Here is a 19,729-nt window from a genome sequence, read left to right as displayed (position 1 = left end):
TTTAGAGTCTAATTTGTAGTTTTTTACCAACTTTCAAAATAACAACTTTTCTTAAACCAGAGAAATAACCATTTCTTTAAAGCATTCTGGTAACTAGAAAACAGGTACTTACAAGTATTTAATGACATGCAAATAGTCTCCAATAATCGATAAAAATATATCTGATTCACAGCATCAGTATTTTACGATAACTGAGGATTTCAGCTTGCTCATGTAAATGCCAGAATAGCAAAATACATAATGTATTCAGCTTGGCTTACAGGGGCAGGAAGGCAGAGGAGTCAAACACACCCTTTTAAAAAACAGTGTAGCTTAAGAAAGAAAATGGCATAACTAGTTGTAACTTAGTGTAACATTTTGAAAACAAAGGAAGACAAAAACTAAATTTATGAGATACTACTTGCTGTGCTGGTTTGGACTGGGCTAGAGCTAATTTTCTTCACAGTGGCTGGTGTGGGGGCTGTGGCTTGGATTTGTGCTGAACACATGGTTGATAATATAGAGAGGTATTGTTATTGCTGAGCAGCGCTCACCCTGAGACCTTTTCTGCTTTCCTACTGCCGTGCTGGTGAGAAAGCTGGGGGTACCTGGGAGGAGACACAGCCAGGACAGGTGACCCAAACTGACCTGGATGTTTCAGGTGATGGTGTTTGTCTTCCCAAGCCACTGCTGTGTGTGATGGGGCCCTGCTCTGCTGGGGATGGCTGAACACCACCTGCCCACGGGAAGCACTGAATCAATTCCTTGTTTGGCTCTGCCTGGGTGCATGGGTTTTGCTTTCCATATTAAACTGTCTTCTCTCAACCCACGAGTTTTCTGGCTTTTACTCTTCTGATTCTCTCTCTGACACCAGTGGTGGGGGAGAGAGAGTGGCTGTGTGGGGCTTGGCTCCTCAGCCATTATTTTCACACTTCAGCATCAATCTCACCTGCTGTCAGACAGAAAACTCAGGCTTCTTGTAACCAGCGGCTTTAGCTGTCATCATTCCCAGCTCTAACAAGCCTTCGACCTATCTTGAAGTTTTTCTGGGTGTTGTGAGAAACTGCTTTCTAGTTCTACCTGCTCAAGTGGCTCCTTGGGCCACTCCAACACAACAGTTCAAGACTGTTTCCTGTCAACCATGAAAAAAACCTCGCTTCTCAAAAGTTAAAACTTCTGTATAAGTTAAAAATTCTGTAAGAATTCCCATGCTTACAGCTCCAGCAACGTTTTTTGGGTTTTTTTTCCCCCTAGAAGCCAGTAAAACAATAAATGACAAGTTCTTCTGCATGCTTAATGTACAGGAAACTAACACTTAAGGAGCCTGTAACCTACACAAGGTAAGCGTGAGATTCTTACCAAAGCATCTGCTACTGCCTCTTCCACATCAGAACCTGTATTCAGAACTCGCATAGCGCTGACTGATGACGACAATCTACTCGACTGACTAATTCCAAAGCCAGTACCTGTTACAACAACAAAAATAAATACAAATAATTCAATCAGAATAGAAAGCTGGGATGTAAATATTACACTCACTTATAAAAACCCAAGCAGAAGAGAAGCATTTGCTTAACGTTTTTAATAAATTGTATAGTGGATAAAATAACCATTTTCATTCTGAAGTCTTTAGTGGCACAGACAAAAGTAAAAATTCAAGTAAAAAGCCAGTCACCTACAAACATTCTGTCCCAACATCACATGGAAAAACTCCTACAAAACAATGGTTTTATTTGAAAGAAGTTTTGCTTTTTTTAAAAATTAGTGTCTTCTTCATTTTGGGTTTTTGTTTTCATTTAGAAAGAAAGCAAATACAATAGTAAGGCTATTGAGACTGTTGATTAGAAAGCTACATGCATAAAGAATGCTCTACAAATACTAAAAAAATGGAAAACTAAAAAAGTTCTTCTGCAAATAAAAAAATGTTAAGGAAAAAAGGATTAACATTGGAGTATGAGGGTGGAGACAAAATCTAGCAACATAAACACATCTATCTGGATTATTAAAACCACAAAACTCAAATTAATATAAATAATACTTTCTAAAACTGAACTATGAGAATAACCAAGTGGGTGGGGAAAAAAAAAATCCAGGATGACTGCACAGATGACAGCAAAGGGTACTCATCCTTCACCTGTGGCCCCATAAGTATCAGGAGCGTAGAGGGCACCGGTGGATCTGGAGTGATGTCTGGAAGCTGCAATAACAGGATTAAATAAACCCTATCTATGACCATGGAATCAAAGTGCTGCAATAGCTGCTCAGATGAACAAGAGATTATTTATCAAAAAGATTCCGCTTAAGCACAAGAAACTGAGTAGTAAACAGAAGCAAAAATCTTCAGAGTAGTTCTTTGATTATACCAAATATGATTATATAGGTTTATGTACACTGGACACTTCATGCATAATTTTTTTTTTTAATTTACAAGATTAAGAGCAGGGTAAAAGCAAGTACGTTTAAGTTCAAAGAAGAAAAGGTGCACAGACACATATCCACACACTCACACACAAACAGAATCATCAGAAATATCTGAAGAGTTACCAGTGCACTGACACTGGTCTTGCACTGTGGACTTAACTAAATTCTGTATGCTCAAGTCAGAGCCAGAGCTCACATATCAAACATTATCTGCAAAATGTGCCTCCTGCACTAACCTGCTGTGCTGGCAGCTGACAATTTGTACACACTTGAATTCCTGCCTACGTTGCAGACAACTCAACCTCAGTGAAAACTCACCACTATGTAAATAAAAGTTAAAATTATCCAGTTATAATTAAAAGCTTAACATAAGCCAGCCAATGCAATTAATACTCATACTTACTATTCTATTTAAATAAATAAAATGTGAAATTGAAACATGTTAATTACTGCAGCTCATTAAGATTTTTTAAAGTTATGGAAACTGGAAACTGAAGATCCTTAAGGATTTCTGAATAAAACTGAGTACCCAAATCCTTATGACACTTATATAAAACTTTATTTATTTAGTGATTCTGAAAAAGCTGACTCACAGCTGCTAGTATTTTCTTTCTTAAAAGCAATTTTTAAATTAAATAAGATTTTAAACAATTCAACTTTTTACTTCAGTTCGTTTAAGTTAGAATTTTATTGCCACATAAATAACAATTTTAACTTGAACCCAAACATCCAACCACAGTGGCAAAACCCATAAAATTTAAAAAATAAAAAAAACTCGAAAAAAACCCTGTAAATGCAAATATTTTACTCTTTCTAGATATATAAAATAGCATAAACAGAAACCAAATCAAATTAATTATCCTTTTCTCTGATTAACAAAGACCATTCAAAAGTCTGATTTGAATCATGTAGTGGTGACATGGACCAAACGACATTTTGGGAAGGACCTTTTAACCTGAGTGCACTTCCACAATGAGCCTAAGTCCTGTAAAGATCCCAAAAACAACACTATGTCTTTCTACATTAAGTTCTTTACTCCTTATATAAAGCACAGTGATGTACTTAATTTCTCACTAATCCTACATGAAGATGTTTGGCTAGGGCATTTTAGCTTGGAACTAATGCTTCATGGAATACTTGGTTCTTTAGAAAGGGTGTCTCAGCACGGAAAAGGAGACAGGACTGATGATGTCACAACACAGACATCACAGCTGACAGCTCTATTAAATACAAGCATTAATGGGATAAATAAATGTTTGTATTTAAATAAATACTTGTGTTTAACCATCCCCTTAATTTACATCAATAAGCCCCAAAAATTAAAGGTTCAACTGGAAACTAAAAATTCAAACTTTAGGCAGGAAACTTGAAATTACTCTTGCCCCTACATACATTTGAAATATGCTAGACAAGTTTTTAAGACTATATATGGTGTGAAACATACCTCACTCCAAAACATATTTTCAAGAACGTTCTTTTTACCGCTCAAATTGCAGAAATTGTCAAGTAATTGCTTTTGCTGTTGCATTTTTTTAAAGGATTAATCAAAATAAGACTTTAAATGTGTCACCCTGAAAATTAAGCCCTCTGATAATGTTTTCATAGTTTTAGTTACTTTCCCATGTAAACATAAGTTGTTTATCATGTTCCTTCTAAGAAACATCTTTTGATGGATGTTTTGCACTACCATTGTGCTTGGAAAGGTGGTAACTTAATTATCCAATCCCTGGTTATTGTTGAGAATCTATAAATATTGGAGTCAGAGAATAAAGGGACAGGTTTTTGTTCTGACACTGAGAGTGGTTGTGTGAATCATTTCATGTCCTTCAGCGACATAAATGGACTCACAGTAAGATTATTTCTTAGCTAAAATATGGACATTATACTAGCCTGATATCTACTATTGACTGTATTTAACCAAAGTAGACACTTCTATATAAATTATAACTCGCTTCTTAATGGCTCTTATCTCTGAGTTTTTAACATGATACTGAGATGTGAGATTACATAAACATTTCATACCAATGTATAGAGTGAAGCAATTACGTAGCATTTAGGTCATTTTATACTCTAAAGGTGGATAAAAACAATTTTATTTTATTTGTGTTCATAAGTAAGAATTTCTGTGCTGACAGAAATGAGAGGAAATACAAGTTATATTCCCCTCTTCATCCCCATGTGAAACTGCCTCTAGCTAAACAAAGCTGAATTTGCCTTATTTCATCTTTCACTTGTACCAACAAAACACTGAATGACATTTTAAATCATTCAAATAGTGTCATACCAAAAGGAATCTTCATTTATTCCCAGTGTAATTTCCCTTTTTGTTTTTTTTTAAAACCAATGCTGAATTCCTATACATGTTTGTACATACAGCATTCTCTGTGCTATCAGATAATTCCACCTATTTCACTAGTGCAGGGGTACTTGTTTTGATATCTGAATTATAAAACTGAACTACATAAACAAGAATAAAGCCTCCAGTGGCATCTATCCCAGCAACACATCTCGTGCTATTGCCTAATACAGACTTAAAACAGCAAGCACTCGACTAATTACAAAATGTAAATCTGATCTTGCATGCAATACAATTCAAACCAAGCTGTAAGGCAGAAGAAGAAGCACAAAGAGTTCTGAAAAACACCCTTGTTTTTAAAAGAACAGAAAGTACATGTGTGCTTCAACACAATCTTCCAGCTGTGTTTTAGAAAAAAAGATACAGGTTTCCTAATGGATCCTGCGTAACATCTACTTTTAGTATCATTTCCCAATTAAACAACATCTGGGCAAACTAGCATTAGTTACTGAAACAGCTTTCATTCAATTAATCTGTACTCTCCCAATGAAACCATGGCTGGCAGGAAGCCCTAACATATGTCCAGTGCTAATTAGGAATACAGTTGGGTGCCTCAATTTGAGACAGAAACCAGAGATTTACTATTTTCAGACTATGTTTAGCAGCTAGTGTTATAAAGTCCTTAACTGTAAGCTACACTGAACAAACCAAATAAGAAGGATACATACTGAAGACTGTTTCAGACAAAGGTAACATCAAAAAGAGATCTGCTTCAGATTCAGTTGTACAGACAAAGTTTGCTATTACCAAACAAGCAAAAAGAAAACCCTAGTCCACAAACCCAATATGTAAAAGCAATTTAAGCAAAATTTACTATTAACTTTGTAGTAACCTTGACAAGGATACATAGAGCTGAAAACCTTCCCTAATCTTTAACCAACATGTTAAGGTAATTATAAACTAATATTCTTATGCCTCACTGGTATCTCAGAAACAGATGGGTAATCTTGCAAAACCTTGCCATTTGTGTCATACCAATAAGCTGCTGACCATATAGCTAAGGGAACATAACTAAGTGCATTTTCTCCTTATACACCAAAATAATTCATTGACTAGGTAGAGAATTTTGAGCAACAGCTGACCCTGCACTCAAGTACCCAAGTGACGAGTGCTGCAATGATAAGAGAAACATGTAATTTCAAAAAAATGTCCGAAACCAGAAGAGGTGTGCCTTTTCAAAATGGCATCTAAATACTGTGTATCACACACCTTTCTAGACTTGGTACTTCCCTAGCAAAGCCTGTATTTTTCCTGTGTGCAGCCCATTCACACATTGGTCAATTCTCCATCGGGGTAAGTGCGGGGAGAGCCAGAGGAAGGGAGCACACGGTGGCCAGCTACAAGCTAAATGAAGGAGGCACGGGTTCGTTAGGCGCACATAACGAAGGGCAGGGACAGCCATGCACGACAAGGGCTCCGAGTACTTACCCAGGGGTGGGAAAGAGCGGACAGGGCTCGTGTCCCTGCTACTTTCACGGCTGGCCTCCCTGCTGCAGCCCTGACTCACACTAGGCCGAGGAATGCGGCTGCCTCGCGCTAGTATGATTCAGGGAGCAGACAAACAGCGGCACAGAAGGGAGAAGACATAAGAAAAGTTGCGGTTTTAATGCAATTCTGTTTTGCAGTAAGATCAAAGACGCATTTCTAAGAAAAGACATTGATGATTATGTCGCATTGTAAGTCATAACCTTTTTTACAAGACTTTGTTTATGTTGGATTAGTCTAAGTGCAGTTCAATTAAATTATTTCTTTGCACAGCTTAAAATGGAAATTTACTAACTCTTTACAAAACAGTTGAAAGACCCTATGGAAAGGATGGAGAAAAAAAAAAGCAACATTGAGCAATGACTCAGAATATGTGCTCAAGATCAAGTTAATCAACAGTAGCACCAACGGAAATGCCCACAGCTATCTAAAGAAAGAAAATAAAAATATTATGTGGCTAAGATAAAAATCAAAAATACAAAGGAATAAGAGCATCAATACCATTAAAAACAGCAGATGTTTTTCAATAACACTGTTTGCAATGAAGTATAATCTAATTATACTGTGAGGCTGAAGACATGTAACTTTCATTTTAGCATCACAGCACTTACACATGTACGCACACATACACGGAAGACATGAAGTAATGAAGAACGTATTTTCAAAACAGTATCACACTTTCAAAGGATATGGGCATTTTGGGCGAGAAGTGAAAAAAGAGAAGGAAGAAAGGGAGGTGAGGAAAAGAACAACTACAATATTCTGTCAAGAAAAACCTCAAATTTCAGCTTCAGGTTAAAACTGTCTTGTACATCAAAAACTAGTCCCAGAAAACAGCCACATTCTAGGATGCATTCTATTTTTTTCATCCACCCATAACTAAATACCAGCTGTAGATATCCAGCACTTAGAATAAGAAGGGCTATAAAGAAACCAGGAGTTATTTGGTGATTCTTACCTACTGACAACCTAGAAGGACTAGCTTCTCTACTACATCCCTGACTTCGTGGGATTTTGCTCCGTTTTTGTGCAGCTGCAGGATTCACCAACACTCTCTGAACTCCTGTGCTCATAGTGGAAAGTGTGGTTGTTGTCAGAACTCTTCCGGGGGATCCAGATCTACTGCCAGCTGAAGGTAGAATAAAAAAATATTAACAACAGCACAGCAGACAAACAAAGACGGTTAAAAAGAAAATAATACCTGAAGTTAGTAGGAAGGTGGTGATAGATTGAAATGATCAGGAAAAACTTAGAAGGTAAAAACATGAAATAGAATGCCTTGGTCCCAGTTCTTACAGTACTGCACACAAGGTAGTTAAAATTATCAATGCAAGGAAGCACTTGACATGGTATTCAGTACTACATAAGCTCAAGAAACCACAGCTATGATTTCTGGACTTTTTGTCAAGAGTTCCACAGTCCCTAAAATGAATGCTGCTGTGTTAATTTTTTTTAACCTATGTGGTCTCACTAATCACATTGTCTATTAATAAAGAAAAACAAACAAACAAACCTGTTAAAAACTAAAGGGAGCAAATTTAGACTAGGATTTCAAAATTACCCCAGCTCATCCAATGCAACCAATGTCATAATTAAATAATGTGATTTTCCTAACATGTAAACTCTTCTCCTTTGCTTTTAAAAGCAAGGGGTCTTCAAGCACTATTCTGACATTAAATAAAATGTGACTGAGGACAACTAAAGTACTCATGTACATTTCTGTGGAGGTTACCCCACAAATTAGAGAAAATCTTCAGTAAGTTTTACAAGCTAAAAAATTGGTTAACACATATTTAAGCGTCTTAAATATCTGTCAGTTAAAAGTGTATATTACTATGTACTACAGATGTTCAAGGTACTGTATTACTACCAGAAACTCTGGTCACTTAATCTTTAATTTTGGTATTTTAGTTACAGAACACTGAAGTTCTTAACAAAGAATTCATTCTTCCCTAGTTGTAATTGATTTATATCAACAGCTGATATTAATCTATTGTTTCCAGCTGTAGAATTCAAGAAATATGACCAAATAAAAAGCAAAACAGCATTTCAACCAAAGACTAATTATCACTACTCAAAATTCATATGGATTTGAACCCTTTATTAACCTTTAAAATACAATCAGGTAACTGTATGACCACAGTGATGCTATCAGATTTACAGACAACATGCAACTTTTCAAGTGAATTTCATGGGTTACTTCTCATGAAGCACATTGAAAAAAAGATACAAGCTGACTAAAGCTTGACTATATGAGAAAAGAAACAAAATCCCAAGCAAAATATGCTGGGTGGAAGAGAGAAATCTAAAAAAATGTACCATGCATATACTTTCAGATTCATTGTTTGAATTCAAACTTGGAATGATTATTTAGCAAAATCCTTTTCCAAACTATGGACCTATTCAGCAGAAATGATAAATGAAGTATTATACAGCCTGGAAAGAAAACAAGCAGAACTTCTATAGCAACAGAAGAATAAGCAAACCTATAAAAGTACTGTGCTGTGCAAAAATTAAGGGTTTGACAGTCTCTTCATATCAGGGGATTTCAACTTAGACCTGATATTACTATGCCTTCTTCCTGTTTTGTATCTCTTTAAAAATAAAAGTATTGTATAAAGTTTTGCTGTGCTGCAGACTTGTACATTTTCTTCAACAGGCCAGAAATCTGAATAAACTTACTCTTTTTACAATATTCAGAAGAAGTGCAACCTCTTGAGCTAATGCTTTATTCAATTTTTCTATAGTCTGACCTGCAACATACCACTGCAGCATAAATTAACTGAATGCAGCTAAATAGCCTGAAAATATTATGCTAGTAAGAGCATTGGCATACTCTTGTCAGTATTAACACTACCAGCAGATCTAAGAGAGCTGAATGATGAAAGAAAGATTACTAAAGCACTATTCCAAAATGACAAACCCTTCCCATCTCTCCTGCTTTCTACATAAGGATTACACCGAATTAAGTTATGCGCAGCATATGGGAAAAAGCCAGCCAGAATTTCTGCTGAATAGGGTCTTTAAATGAGGTATGTCAAACAGGTGATCAAACAATGATGTGTACACGAATTCTGTAGACTCTTACCACCAATGGGGTTAGCAGACTGTGATCCTGAACAAGTGTAAAGGCAGGATTAGGGTAGGGATTTATAATCCATGAAGAGGGAGGGAGCAGAGCAGATTAAAAAATGAATGGTAAATGGAAATAAGAAAGCTTTAGTCATTTCACACAGGAAAAAAAAGCCACAAGGGGGTTATGCTAAAGCAGTGCTATTAAGTAGCTTCCACAATTGAAGAATTAAATTCAGATGCTATGTATAAAGCAGATGAAGCAAAGCTGCACAAGCAAATTACAATTCTTCAGCTTTCTAATCAACAACTCAACACTGAAGAATTAAATTTCAATTAAGCATGAAACTGTAGCCTGCGTATTACTTCAAAAGAATATTACATTGCCAAAAAGGCTCAAGAAATTTGACAGCTGAACAAAAATTACACACAAGATCAAAACTTTGTTTTTTGAGACACAACAGTAAAAGGAACTGAGCTGCAGGTGCGGTGGATGACCAAAACAAAAAAATCAAATTCACAATGGCACAACTGAAAAGACTTGCACAGAATTTTCCATTTTCCTCTTTAAAAGTAATCTTGAGTATAAAAGGACGAATTTGTTTCCATTCAGAAATTCTCTGAATGTCTATTTTAAGGCAATTTTAGCAGACCCTGTTGAATTACGTAACAATCAAACCAGAAAGAAGAGGAAAAAAATGTAACCATTTTTTTCCATAGGTAAGAATAAAATAACAAAGCATTTACTTTATGCTCACTTAAAAATAGAAGAGTAAAGGGCTTTTAAAACCCTAAAAAAGGAATTTTTGTAAAATCATTCAAATTTGCAAGTCTTTCAATAAAATGATTTTTGAACAAAAGATAGCTGTAACCCAAAAATTAACAAAAGCATCTGTGCTACAGAGTTGTTTTTTTTTTAAAAAAAGCTTAAATCTAATATGAAGCTATTCACTGATTATATAGGCTGGGGAACTAAAACAATCCCCTGTATGGAAACATTAAGCATCACGCTTGACACAATGCTGTGAAAATTTTCAGTCACATAAAGAAGCATCACCCAAATAGCTGGCATACAGTGCCTGAGAATTCTCCTTCGCCTGTCCATTTGTATTTTCCCTGTTTATCTTCCTTAAAACATCTCAGAATTCTTGTTCTCCCCCACTGACAGGTTTTAATGAGCTACTTGAAGCAATCGGTTCTGAACAGAAGTAGTAATAAAAGGCTGTAAAGATGCATTCATGCATTTAATTTTCACACATCATCACATGTAGTCAGATCTAGTTATCTCAATATCAATTTATGTCTTTAGACATTAATACTATGTAAAAATTAAAAAAAAAAAAAAAAGCCTGGCATTTTTAGTAAAAAAAACTGGAAAGGCTTAGGTTTATTTCTCTGAATATTATTACTGAATGTTATATGACAGTGATCATCATTAAAGTATTATATTGCTACCTAAATTTACCCCCTCCCCCAGACATTTACCAAACATTTTCACTTTTTAAGAATATACTAAATCTATTCAAAGTACAAATGTATTTTCAAAAAGCTTAATTCCAAACTTTCCTAATACTAATGAAAAAAATGTTTCAGACACTGCTTATAGCTTTTCACAGAGGGCAAGAAGGGATTACGAGGAACTTTACCTTCCCTCCCTCTTAAATTATTCACATATTCTTTGCTTATGGTAAGGTGTAGCCATCTATAAAGTAAGTTTTGCGGAACTTTTGTCCCAGCCAATAACAATTCATTTTCAGGCTCTCATTTCACAAACTCTTCTGGGATTAGAGCACTGTCAAAGCTCTTAAGGGAACTTATGAATTTTAAACTGAATTTTAGTATGCTACCTTTATCTGTTCACATTGTTTGAAAGCTTTATTTCAGAGAACCTGCAAACACTGGATCAGGTTTGATCCAACTGTACTTGTGAAATTTTATATATATATTACTATATAGCTGTACTTGTGAATAATGAAATTAGGGAAAACTGAATGGCAAGTACTCTAAAAGGAAAAAAACTACTACCTGCTTTTTAAATTTCTAAAATCGATCTGTTTACGACAGATGCAGTCATTGCTATAAAGACAAATGTTTCTGCCATTAAATGCATTATTAAAGGGTTGTATTAAAAAAAGTAGATATGGGTAGTGATAGAAAAATAACTGCATTGAAAATTTTAAACCTGGTAAAATTTACCGGTTTAAAACATTAGATCTGACAATTTATATAAGTGAGAATTTAATTTTAATTTTATCATGTATTTGTCTTACTTTCATTAATTTAGTTGCATTTCACTTAATTAGACAAATATAAGAATCTGAAAATGCTACAGAGCTTAGTCAGAAAATGTCTGTTGGAGACATCAGATGTGTGGATGAATTGCTGTAGGTCAGCCAGTGCCAAAGAGTGTGAGGTAATGAGGTCTTTTTAATTAATGACCAAATGCTTGGCTTGCTTAGATCAAAAATGTCGCATCTGCTTTGGTTACTAAACACACACAGAAAATTACTGTGGATTAGCTGACACACTTTAAATTACTTGCTTTAACCCTCTGACTCAACACAAGCTAAGTAACTGATTGTAAAGTGAGGGGTTAGTATTTTTCCTTCAAAGAAGAGTTAAGTAGAGGCAAGAGCTGTAACACAAAAAAAAGGAGTTTATATCCAGGAGCTACAGCAGTGCCTAGCTTAAAGTGCAAATGGGTATTTCTGACTAAAATAAGACTTTTTTAAAAATTAAAAATTAGGTCTCGCAGGTAACAGTGAGGACACCATTCAGCCTACCCATTCCTCTCTATTACTAGTCCACGCTTACTGGCCTTTCATGCTGGGTAAGTCAGAAAAGGGGGGAAAAGAATGTTGAGAAGTTATAATTGAAGACAGAATTTAAGGATAGATTTCACTCCCTGCTACATTATATAATTTAATTGGCAAACTAAGACCTAACCTAGTATTTGGTCCAGAGAAAAACAACATGAATCAGAAAAGCATGCAAATACCACTGACCCAAAACACTGAAAAAAATACCTTCATTTTGGTCTGGCGATGATGAACCTAAGGCACAGAACAACAACTCAGTATGTAGCTTTCTTTTTAAAATTAACTTTGACTGTAGCCATTGGTCAATGAATATATGCTTAAACATTTGGCCTCTTTATCAGGTATAACTGATAAACAGAAAATACATACGCTGAGATTGTGACACCACTTTGGTTCTACTCCGTCCTCTGGAATCTGTTTTAGAATTTCCAATACCAACAGAAGGGGTCGACAGCTTTGATCGTATACGACCTGGAAAAGAAAAATGGCATTAAATCAGTTTTTCAGTCAGGTAGGAAGCAGAGCATAAGTAGAATTTATTTTTATTAATTTATTAAGAATTAATATTTTCTTAAGTTTCTGCATATAAAAGAAGCGCAACGTAACTCAATTGGTGACAATTCGCTTGGGATAATTAGTAGAAATTTGAACACCTCGAGAAATTTAATAGCTGAGGAAGCAGAATACTTCGCTGATGCTACATGTTTCAGCAAACAATTTGCACATTACACCTTCAACACCCTGAACTGGCTAGCTAGTTCTGCTTTCCAACATATGTATGTTGATTACATTAAAAAAAGGGGAAGTTTACTCAATACAATGCAATGCAAACACTAATGTTGCTGTATCAGGTACAGTCTTCTCACAATTACTTTAGCTTGTAATTCTACTTTGGCTGTCATAAAACTACAGAACTGGATTCTGAGCTTTCTTCCTAACTTCACTCCTCTTTTTAGAAATCTAAATACCAGCTTTTTTATTACTGAAGATTCTACTGTTTTCCTGGCCCTGGTCATACAGACTTCTGCAGGATTTCCCAAACCTTCTAGAGCATTTTGCAAATGCTAAATACATTTATGTACTTCTCATGAAAACATGATATAAAGAAATACTACTCTCCCCAATAGATAGAAAAGCCAAGCAAGAGACAAATTAATCTAAGTATCTACAAGTTAAACAAGAGATTCACTTTTCTCTAGAATGCCAAATAACAAATTCTCTTGGGTTTGGTGAAACCTTTGTGTTGCTATCCATGTTCCTCTAACATCCAGCATATACAAAGAAATTACAAAAGAAAGGAAGACCCCAGCTGTATGAATTATAGCTAACTGAAAGATGATTCACAGAAGAAAATAGTGGTGTTGTATACTACATTTCCTGAGCCATCCTCTCAAACAACAGAAAAATGAAATCAAAACCAAACTCATGCTAACCATAATTCTTCCGAGTTGCAAGAACAAACCCCAAAAAGTCTGTACAAGGTTGATCTAGCTCAACAAGCTCAACACTTTCAAACACAGCATAATTAAAATATTTTCTAGACGTGCTGAGTCAATATTTGACCTAAAATAATTAGGTACACAGACTATTATTTAGTTCTAGCCTCTTTAGGCTTTCCACAGCAGAATTTGGAGAGCAACCAAGTTAGTATTATTCATCCAAGTAGAGGGAATAGTCATAGATGAGAGTCTATAAGAAGAGAATCAGAATAAAGGAGGTTATTCACTAAACTATTAGAAAACAATAGGCTTAGCAAGAATGGTTAGATTAACCAGTCCAAACTCTACTAGTTATCCCTGTGCAATGGCAATGTTTTCCCACTGAGTGCTGTGAGACTGCAAGGCATGTAACTGCATTCAGAATTTGGCCCAAAACCTAGGAATACAGAGTGCCACTATTGCAATACTACATTAAAACACCACCTGGAATCTGTTTCAGTTTTATCAATGTAAAATAAACCACTTTGTGTCTTAGAGTTAAATGAACTGTTAACTCATTTGGAGTCTCTACATCCATTCACTAATGGCAGGTTTAAATGCTAATAACAGATTGAAAATTAGCTTCCAAGTCTCAGAGATGAGTAATAGTAGCACCTGCTTCCCAGAGCATGAACACATTTGATGAAATATTCTGTGACAAGATTTGCTTTAAAAAAACAAATGCAAAATTATAAAGCCCCTGTATTTTCACAGTAGAAATGTTAAGCAATGGTACTTAAGACTGCAGATGAGTAACTGAGAATTAAAATAAAAGCAAAAGAATTTTAAAAATAGTACATGACAACCAAGTATTAGATGCATAAGCTGTTAGCCCATAAGCCCACATCTGTTATGAACCTCCACAAAGCCCAAGAAACACCAAGTTCTACATTTAAAGCTTCATTTGTATCAATGAAAATATGAAGCTGAAAATATTAGCTAGTCTAACAAAGTAGTTTCTTACCATCTTCAGAAGCTGTTCCTAAACAGAAAAAATAATAAAATACATGATATTCCAAACAATACTATGCTTTGTAAATTTCTTTTTGAGATTAATCTTGGGAATCTTGACAAATTTTATCAAGCCAAGTCAAGCTTTTGTGTTGCAACTCCACAACTGAATCCATACTACACTGATAGCAATTTACAAAACACAATGCACATCACTGCCTTCCAAACCACAAAAAGTTCAATAGAAAAAAAAATACATCTATGAGATCAGTCAACAAAATTATATATACAGATCAAAACAGACATTAAAAATACTGTAATGAAAGCTCTTCTGAAAACATGAAACACACTATTATACATAACCTCAGAGAAAAACACAGAGACAGTGTTTCCCACACTGGACAGTGATAATTCAATAGGAACTGCCAGCAAGAAGGATTTCTCTGAATTAAGCCTGTGATTACTCTGATAATACACATGCACAAGATCAAGTCTTGCTCAGAGACTGGAAGGAATGAGCTTGCTGAAATCAGATCACACTTGGGTAAGTATGCTGAGCTTAACCAGGCTTGATTTTTGCCAAGGTGAGAGTCAGACAAGCCTTTCTCCCATCAGCACCTAGGAACTGATGAGACGCTGGATCATTGGCACTCCTTCCTCTAAGTTCCTTTTAAACAGATCTTACTATGGAATAAAATACATATTAGTAATGATAAAAATGTTAAATGCCCCTAAAAAAAAAATCAAAGGGTATTTTCACTCACTACTTTCCACTTTTTTATTTTCACTCTCTACTATTTCTGCCTTGCAAGAGAATTGCAATGATGAAAACATTTGTCAGTGTCTTTGGCTAGCCTGAACTTAGTCAGATTTCCTGGGAAAGTTTTCTCATATTACAGTATCTCCATGGAACTGTTTTCAAAAACTCCCTCTAAAAAACTAGTGTAAAAGTTCAGTGTATATTTCAATACTTCTTCACAAAAACCAGTTACACTAATACACATGTAGGAGTGCCTCAAAGTTTTCCAGACCAAATTTGCCAGTCTACAAAAACTCAAAACCAAACAAAAAACCAAACCCCCAAAACCCTGAGCTACCCCTCCAAATCCAATAGTCTTGCAGAGCTGGATCTTGGAAGGCAGACTCTATGCAACACCTAAGACAGGCTAACAGCTGCTCCTAAAAGGGGTGGTTCCACTTCTCTTTCCTCTCAGCCTTGTACTACCATCTGGTTAGGATCACTAAAGGCTCACTGGCAGCTCCAAAAGCTAAGTAACAGAATATTAGTCACTTTTACGAACTTTTATGGAGTTTGTTCACCTACAGTAATCAATAATGGAATATCACAAGGTGCTAACAGAAGAAGAGAGAAAAAAATACATGGACAAGGTTAGTGGGAAAAAGAAAAATTATTAGTTCCTCCTGGTGGTGGTTAGATCAGAACAGCTGTATCATACCACTACAGCTGGACAGCTAAGCTGTTTTCATTCCATCCTGCAGATCATATCTAGAGATAGCTTCTAGAACAACACCCCACCCCATTACTCTGATAATTGTATAGCACTTCCTTTACTGGTTTTAAACAGAGATGTGCAACATATCATTAGTTGTGACTTCTGAACAAACAAAAAAGCCTACATGGTCCTAAGAACCTTTATTTCTGGTGACAATGTCCAAAGCTCAAGATTTACTATAAATAAAAGCCATAAACAAACAGCTATAGATAAAGCCTACTATACATAGCCTAAGGAAATGCAATATGAAAATAAGCAATACAGACGCTACTATCCTGTACAAATGTTACTCATTTTATCAAACTAGTCTCGACACCTTCAGTGTTCAAAACCAGCTCCAATTCTTTCAAGAGGCACCTGTGTTTGGAAATTATTCAGGATTCTGGATTAGAGATTACCTTCTTACTCTTTTCATTTTCATGAAATACATTTGCTTCCAATAAACTACTTGTTGTTCCAAACATGCACAGTTAATAAATACGTGACACAAAATATTAGGTAAGCAGCAAACTTGTTAAGTGCTTTTAAAGTGCTCCCAAGCAATAAATTAGAACTACAAGCACCAACGAGCAGCAGGTTGGGACTGTCACTTTATTATATGTGAAGCATTATTTGCACACACCTGAAGCAGACAAATTCTATGAGAAGCTTGATGCTCAACTGCTTTGCAGTCCCTCCATATGTTTGTAACAGAGTGAATTAAGAAAAATCAAGTGCTAAAACTTAGGTGGAATATTTGGTAAGCTATTTTAACAGGTAGGTCTTCTTCACAAATGATTCCTTAGTAGAATTACTTTGTACTACAGAATTTACAGGCAGTTAAAATTATGTAGCAAAGCTAGATCATTTTGATAGAGGAGATTTTTTTTTTTGGTTTTTGCTTTTTTTATACTTATATGGTCAAGCATCTTCTGCTTTCCCACTGCTTTTCTGCTAAGTGAAAAAAATTGACTTCACATGTACAACTATGGAATAAACTGGAACTAGATTAATTTTAAAAGCACGTATTTAGCTAGTTTAAATCAGCATGTAAAGATTACAAAACTGCTCTGTAATTAAAAGAGCTTCTTTTAAAGAAAGAGGGGTAATGTCAGATTTCTGATAATGTTTCTGTTGCTGATACAGACCAAACATTCACAAAATTGACAAATACAGCAATAACACATATAATAATACATCAAGATTACACAGGAGTTAGTGGAAACAGCATAGTAATTTGTTAATAAACAGAAATATATTAAACATCAATACTTTTACATAAAAGACACTTTATTAGATATTTAACAGAATTAGAGGACAGACTAAATAATTTCTTACCATCCATCTTGTCAGAAGTATCCTCTTTGTTGAAAAAGCAGGCAAAGAAACATGGAAAACTTAGTGTGTTAGAATAAAGGTGTTCACAGCAAAGTCATAAAACATTAATTGAGGAAAATACATTAATATTAAATACAGCAGACATGTTTAACTAATTAACGCATGTATAGCTACCTTAAGCAAAGTTGGTTTTGCTCAGTGCAAGGTACAAAATTACAAAACAGGATACAAGTACCCTGCACAAGGAAATTGATTCTGTATATCCCAAATCTGAGAAAACCCTTACAAGTAAAACATTCATAAATGGTTTCACTCTTGGTGTAAACAGTTACTGAAGCATCAGTACATATTTATATCATCATATGAACCACATATTTATACTTCTTATGAAATTTGCTTCTGAGCATGAAGCCCCACCTGGGGTAAGGGACAGAAGGGAAAAAAATAGCACAATTAAGACAGAAGACAAATGAGAGAAAGTTTCATTCTGGTTTAAAAGCATTAAATATTTACCAGTTCGGCTGGAAGGTAGTGCATAAATATTCTGACAGTAACAATCAAAATTAAAATATTTAGCACGAGACATATATAATTACAGCTCAAGCCTCCTCAACAAGGACATTAATACTTAAGGATGTCAAAGATAGTCAATATTTAAAATAACTGGAGAGTACCCTCCTGCTTCTAGAATAGTCTTTTAATAAATCATAAATAAGCAAGAGTTCTTCTATTAATAATGAAAAGGGAAGAGATAGGTGAACACAATTATGGATTACTATGCTTATAAGCTTCTGGCCTTCTGAGCTTTAAATTTTGGTGTAAGCAAAAGGTGGATGTTTCTCTGCATGCCAGGCTGAAAATAAATTCAAGCTCTAGGACACAATGTCATTTATTTTGGTACTGACTGCAACACCTAAAGGAAGTGGAAAGCATTATGGAAATAAAATAACATTGCCTAGGCCTTTTCAGACCATGGTCAGCATTAGCTTGATAGTTCTGTCATTTAACTTTCCATATTTGGGCTACTATAAATAAATCCCTTAAAATAAATAGAGGAAAGAACTTGACAAATTAGCCCATTTTCTGAAACACTGCACTTGCTTGAATTTGCATTCCATTCATTTTATGGATACCTTTTGAAAACTAAAAGTAAACAATATTTTAAAGCTAATCCACAATAAGCAACAGTCACACTGTCTACATCATTTGTATCATTCAAATTACCTTACCACAGTCAAAAAACTGTTAGGAGATTGAGCCAAGATCAGTCAAGCAGTACTGCTTTTATGTGACTGCAAACAAACCTTGGTCTCCTTGACTACCACTGCCCTTTCACTGTCTACACTAGGATTTGACTTTTACTGTACTTTGCCAGCATTATGTTATTTTGCCATTTCAAATGACCATCACACTGTTCTCCACACATGACTGCATCTGCTAGCAAGGTAAAGCTTTCCAGCAACTCCAGTCCTTCAAATGAATAGGACCTAGACTTACTGCTTAGTATTTCTATCCTCCATCCTCAGTCATTTCATCAATAAATTACAAAGTGAATAAGCTATTTCTGTTATTTTCCTGCATAAATTCACTACTGTTTACTTCACTAGAAACCTCTGTGCCCTTCTCAACCCTCGCTTACAAAATTCTTCGCATGAATCAGATATTGCTTAAAATGTTCTAAAAGCAAACCGATACTCCAATCAAGGGCTAATTTTCTGTGAAAGTCTGAAGACAATATAGTCACTTCATTTGAGCAGCATAAAGAAGACATTAACAGTGCAGGATCTCTCTCTTTGCTTTCCATTTGACTTTTCCCTTTGTCACCATGCTCTGCACCACTTTTACTTCTCTGAATGCCAGCTCTGCCTGAGGTTCAAAATACATTTTGTTGCACATGAAAACACACCAGGTAATACTCTGATCTTGGACAATAACCATCCCACATATTTCAGGCTTTTAGGCATTAAGTTCCAGAATTACAGAATGATTTGAGTTGGAAGGGACCTTAAAGACCACCAAGTTCCAACCTCCTTACTGCGGGCAGGAACACCTTCTACTGGAGTGGTTTGCTCCAAGCCTGATCCAGCCTAGTGTTGAGCACTGTCAGGGATGGGACATCTACAGTTTCTCGAGGGAACCAGCAGTGTATCCCCTCCACCAAGCAGCTTCATGTCGGTGTCCACCTGCGACCCAGCAGGTTCTGCTGCCCCCTCTGTGGGCACCAGAGGGAGCCCACATCCGAAACTGCTATTCCAAGTACCAAGTACTCCTTTTAAGTCGGGATTGCTCGCTCTTTAACACTACAATCAGTGCCGTTCACAGCGTTTCAAGCAGGCC

The 19,729-nt window shown here is 35.6% G+C and overlaps 1 protein-coding gene across 21 annotated transcripts in view; it reads right to left on the bottom strand.

Annotated features, from left to right (window-relative positions):
• Window positions 1–19,729, bottom strand: part of CLASP2 (cytoplasmic linker associated protein 2) — a 146,223-nt gene that overhangs the window by 34,078 nt on the left and 92,416 nt on the right. For 4 of the 21 annotated variants that reach the window (XM_058832630.1, XM_058832646.1, XM_058832636.1 and 1 more), the window contains exons 19-25: window positions 17,393–17,416; window positions 14,575–14,592; window positions 12,502–12,603; window positions 7,200–7,370; window positions 6,185–6,292; window positions 2,114–2,176; window positions 1,339–1,445 (exon numbers count right to left, since the gene is read on the bottom strand). In XM_058832630.1, the coding sequence (XP_058688613.1) occupies window positions 1,339–1,445; window positions 2,114–2,176; window positions 6,185–6,292; window positions 7,200–7,370; window positions 12,502–12,603; window positions 14,575–14,592; window positions 17,393–17,416 (593 nt within the window). The remainder of the gene's footprint in view (window positions 1–1,338; window positions 1,446–2,113; window positions 2,177–6,184; window positions 6,293–7,199; window positions 7,371–12,501; window positions 12,604–14,574; window positions 14,593–17,392; window positions 17,417–19,729) is intronic. The other 17 variants (XM_058832637.1, XM_058832641.1, XM_058832638.1 and 14 more) reach the window with 9 other exon arrangements.

The sequence above is a fragment of the Poecile atricapillus genome, chromosome 2 (genome assembly GCF_030490865.1).
Source record: "Poecile atricapillus isolate bPoeAtr1 chromosome 2, bPoeAtr1.hap1, whole genome shotgun sequence".
Classification (NCBI taxonomy): domain Eukaryota; kingdom Metazoa; phylum Chordata; class Aves; order Passeriformes; family Paridae; genus Poecile; species Poecile atricapillus.
The sequence above is the reverse complement of the archived record's forward strand: the minus strand, read 5'-3'. Positions and strand labels throughout refer to the sequence as shown.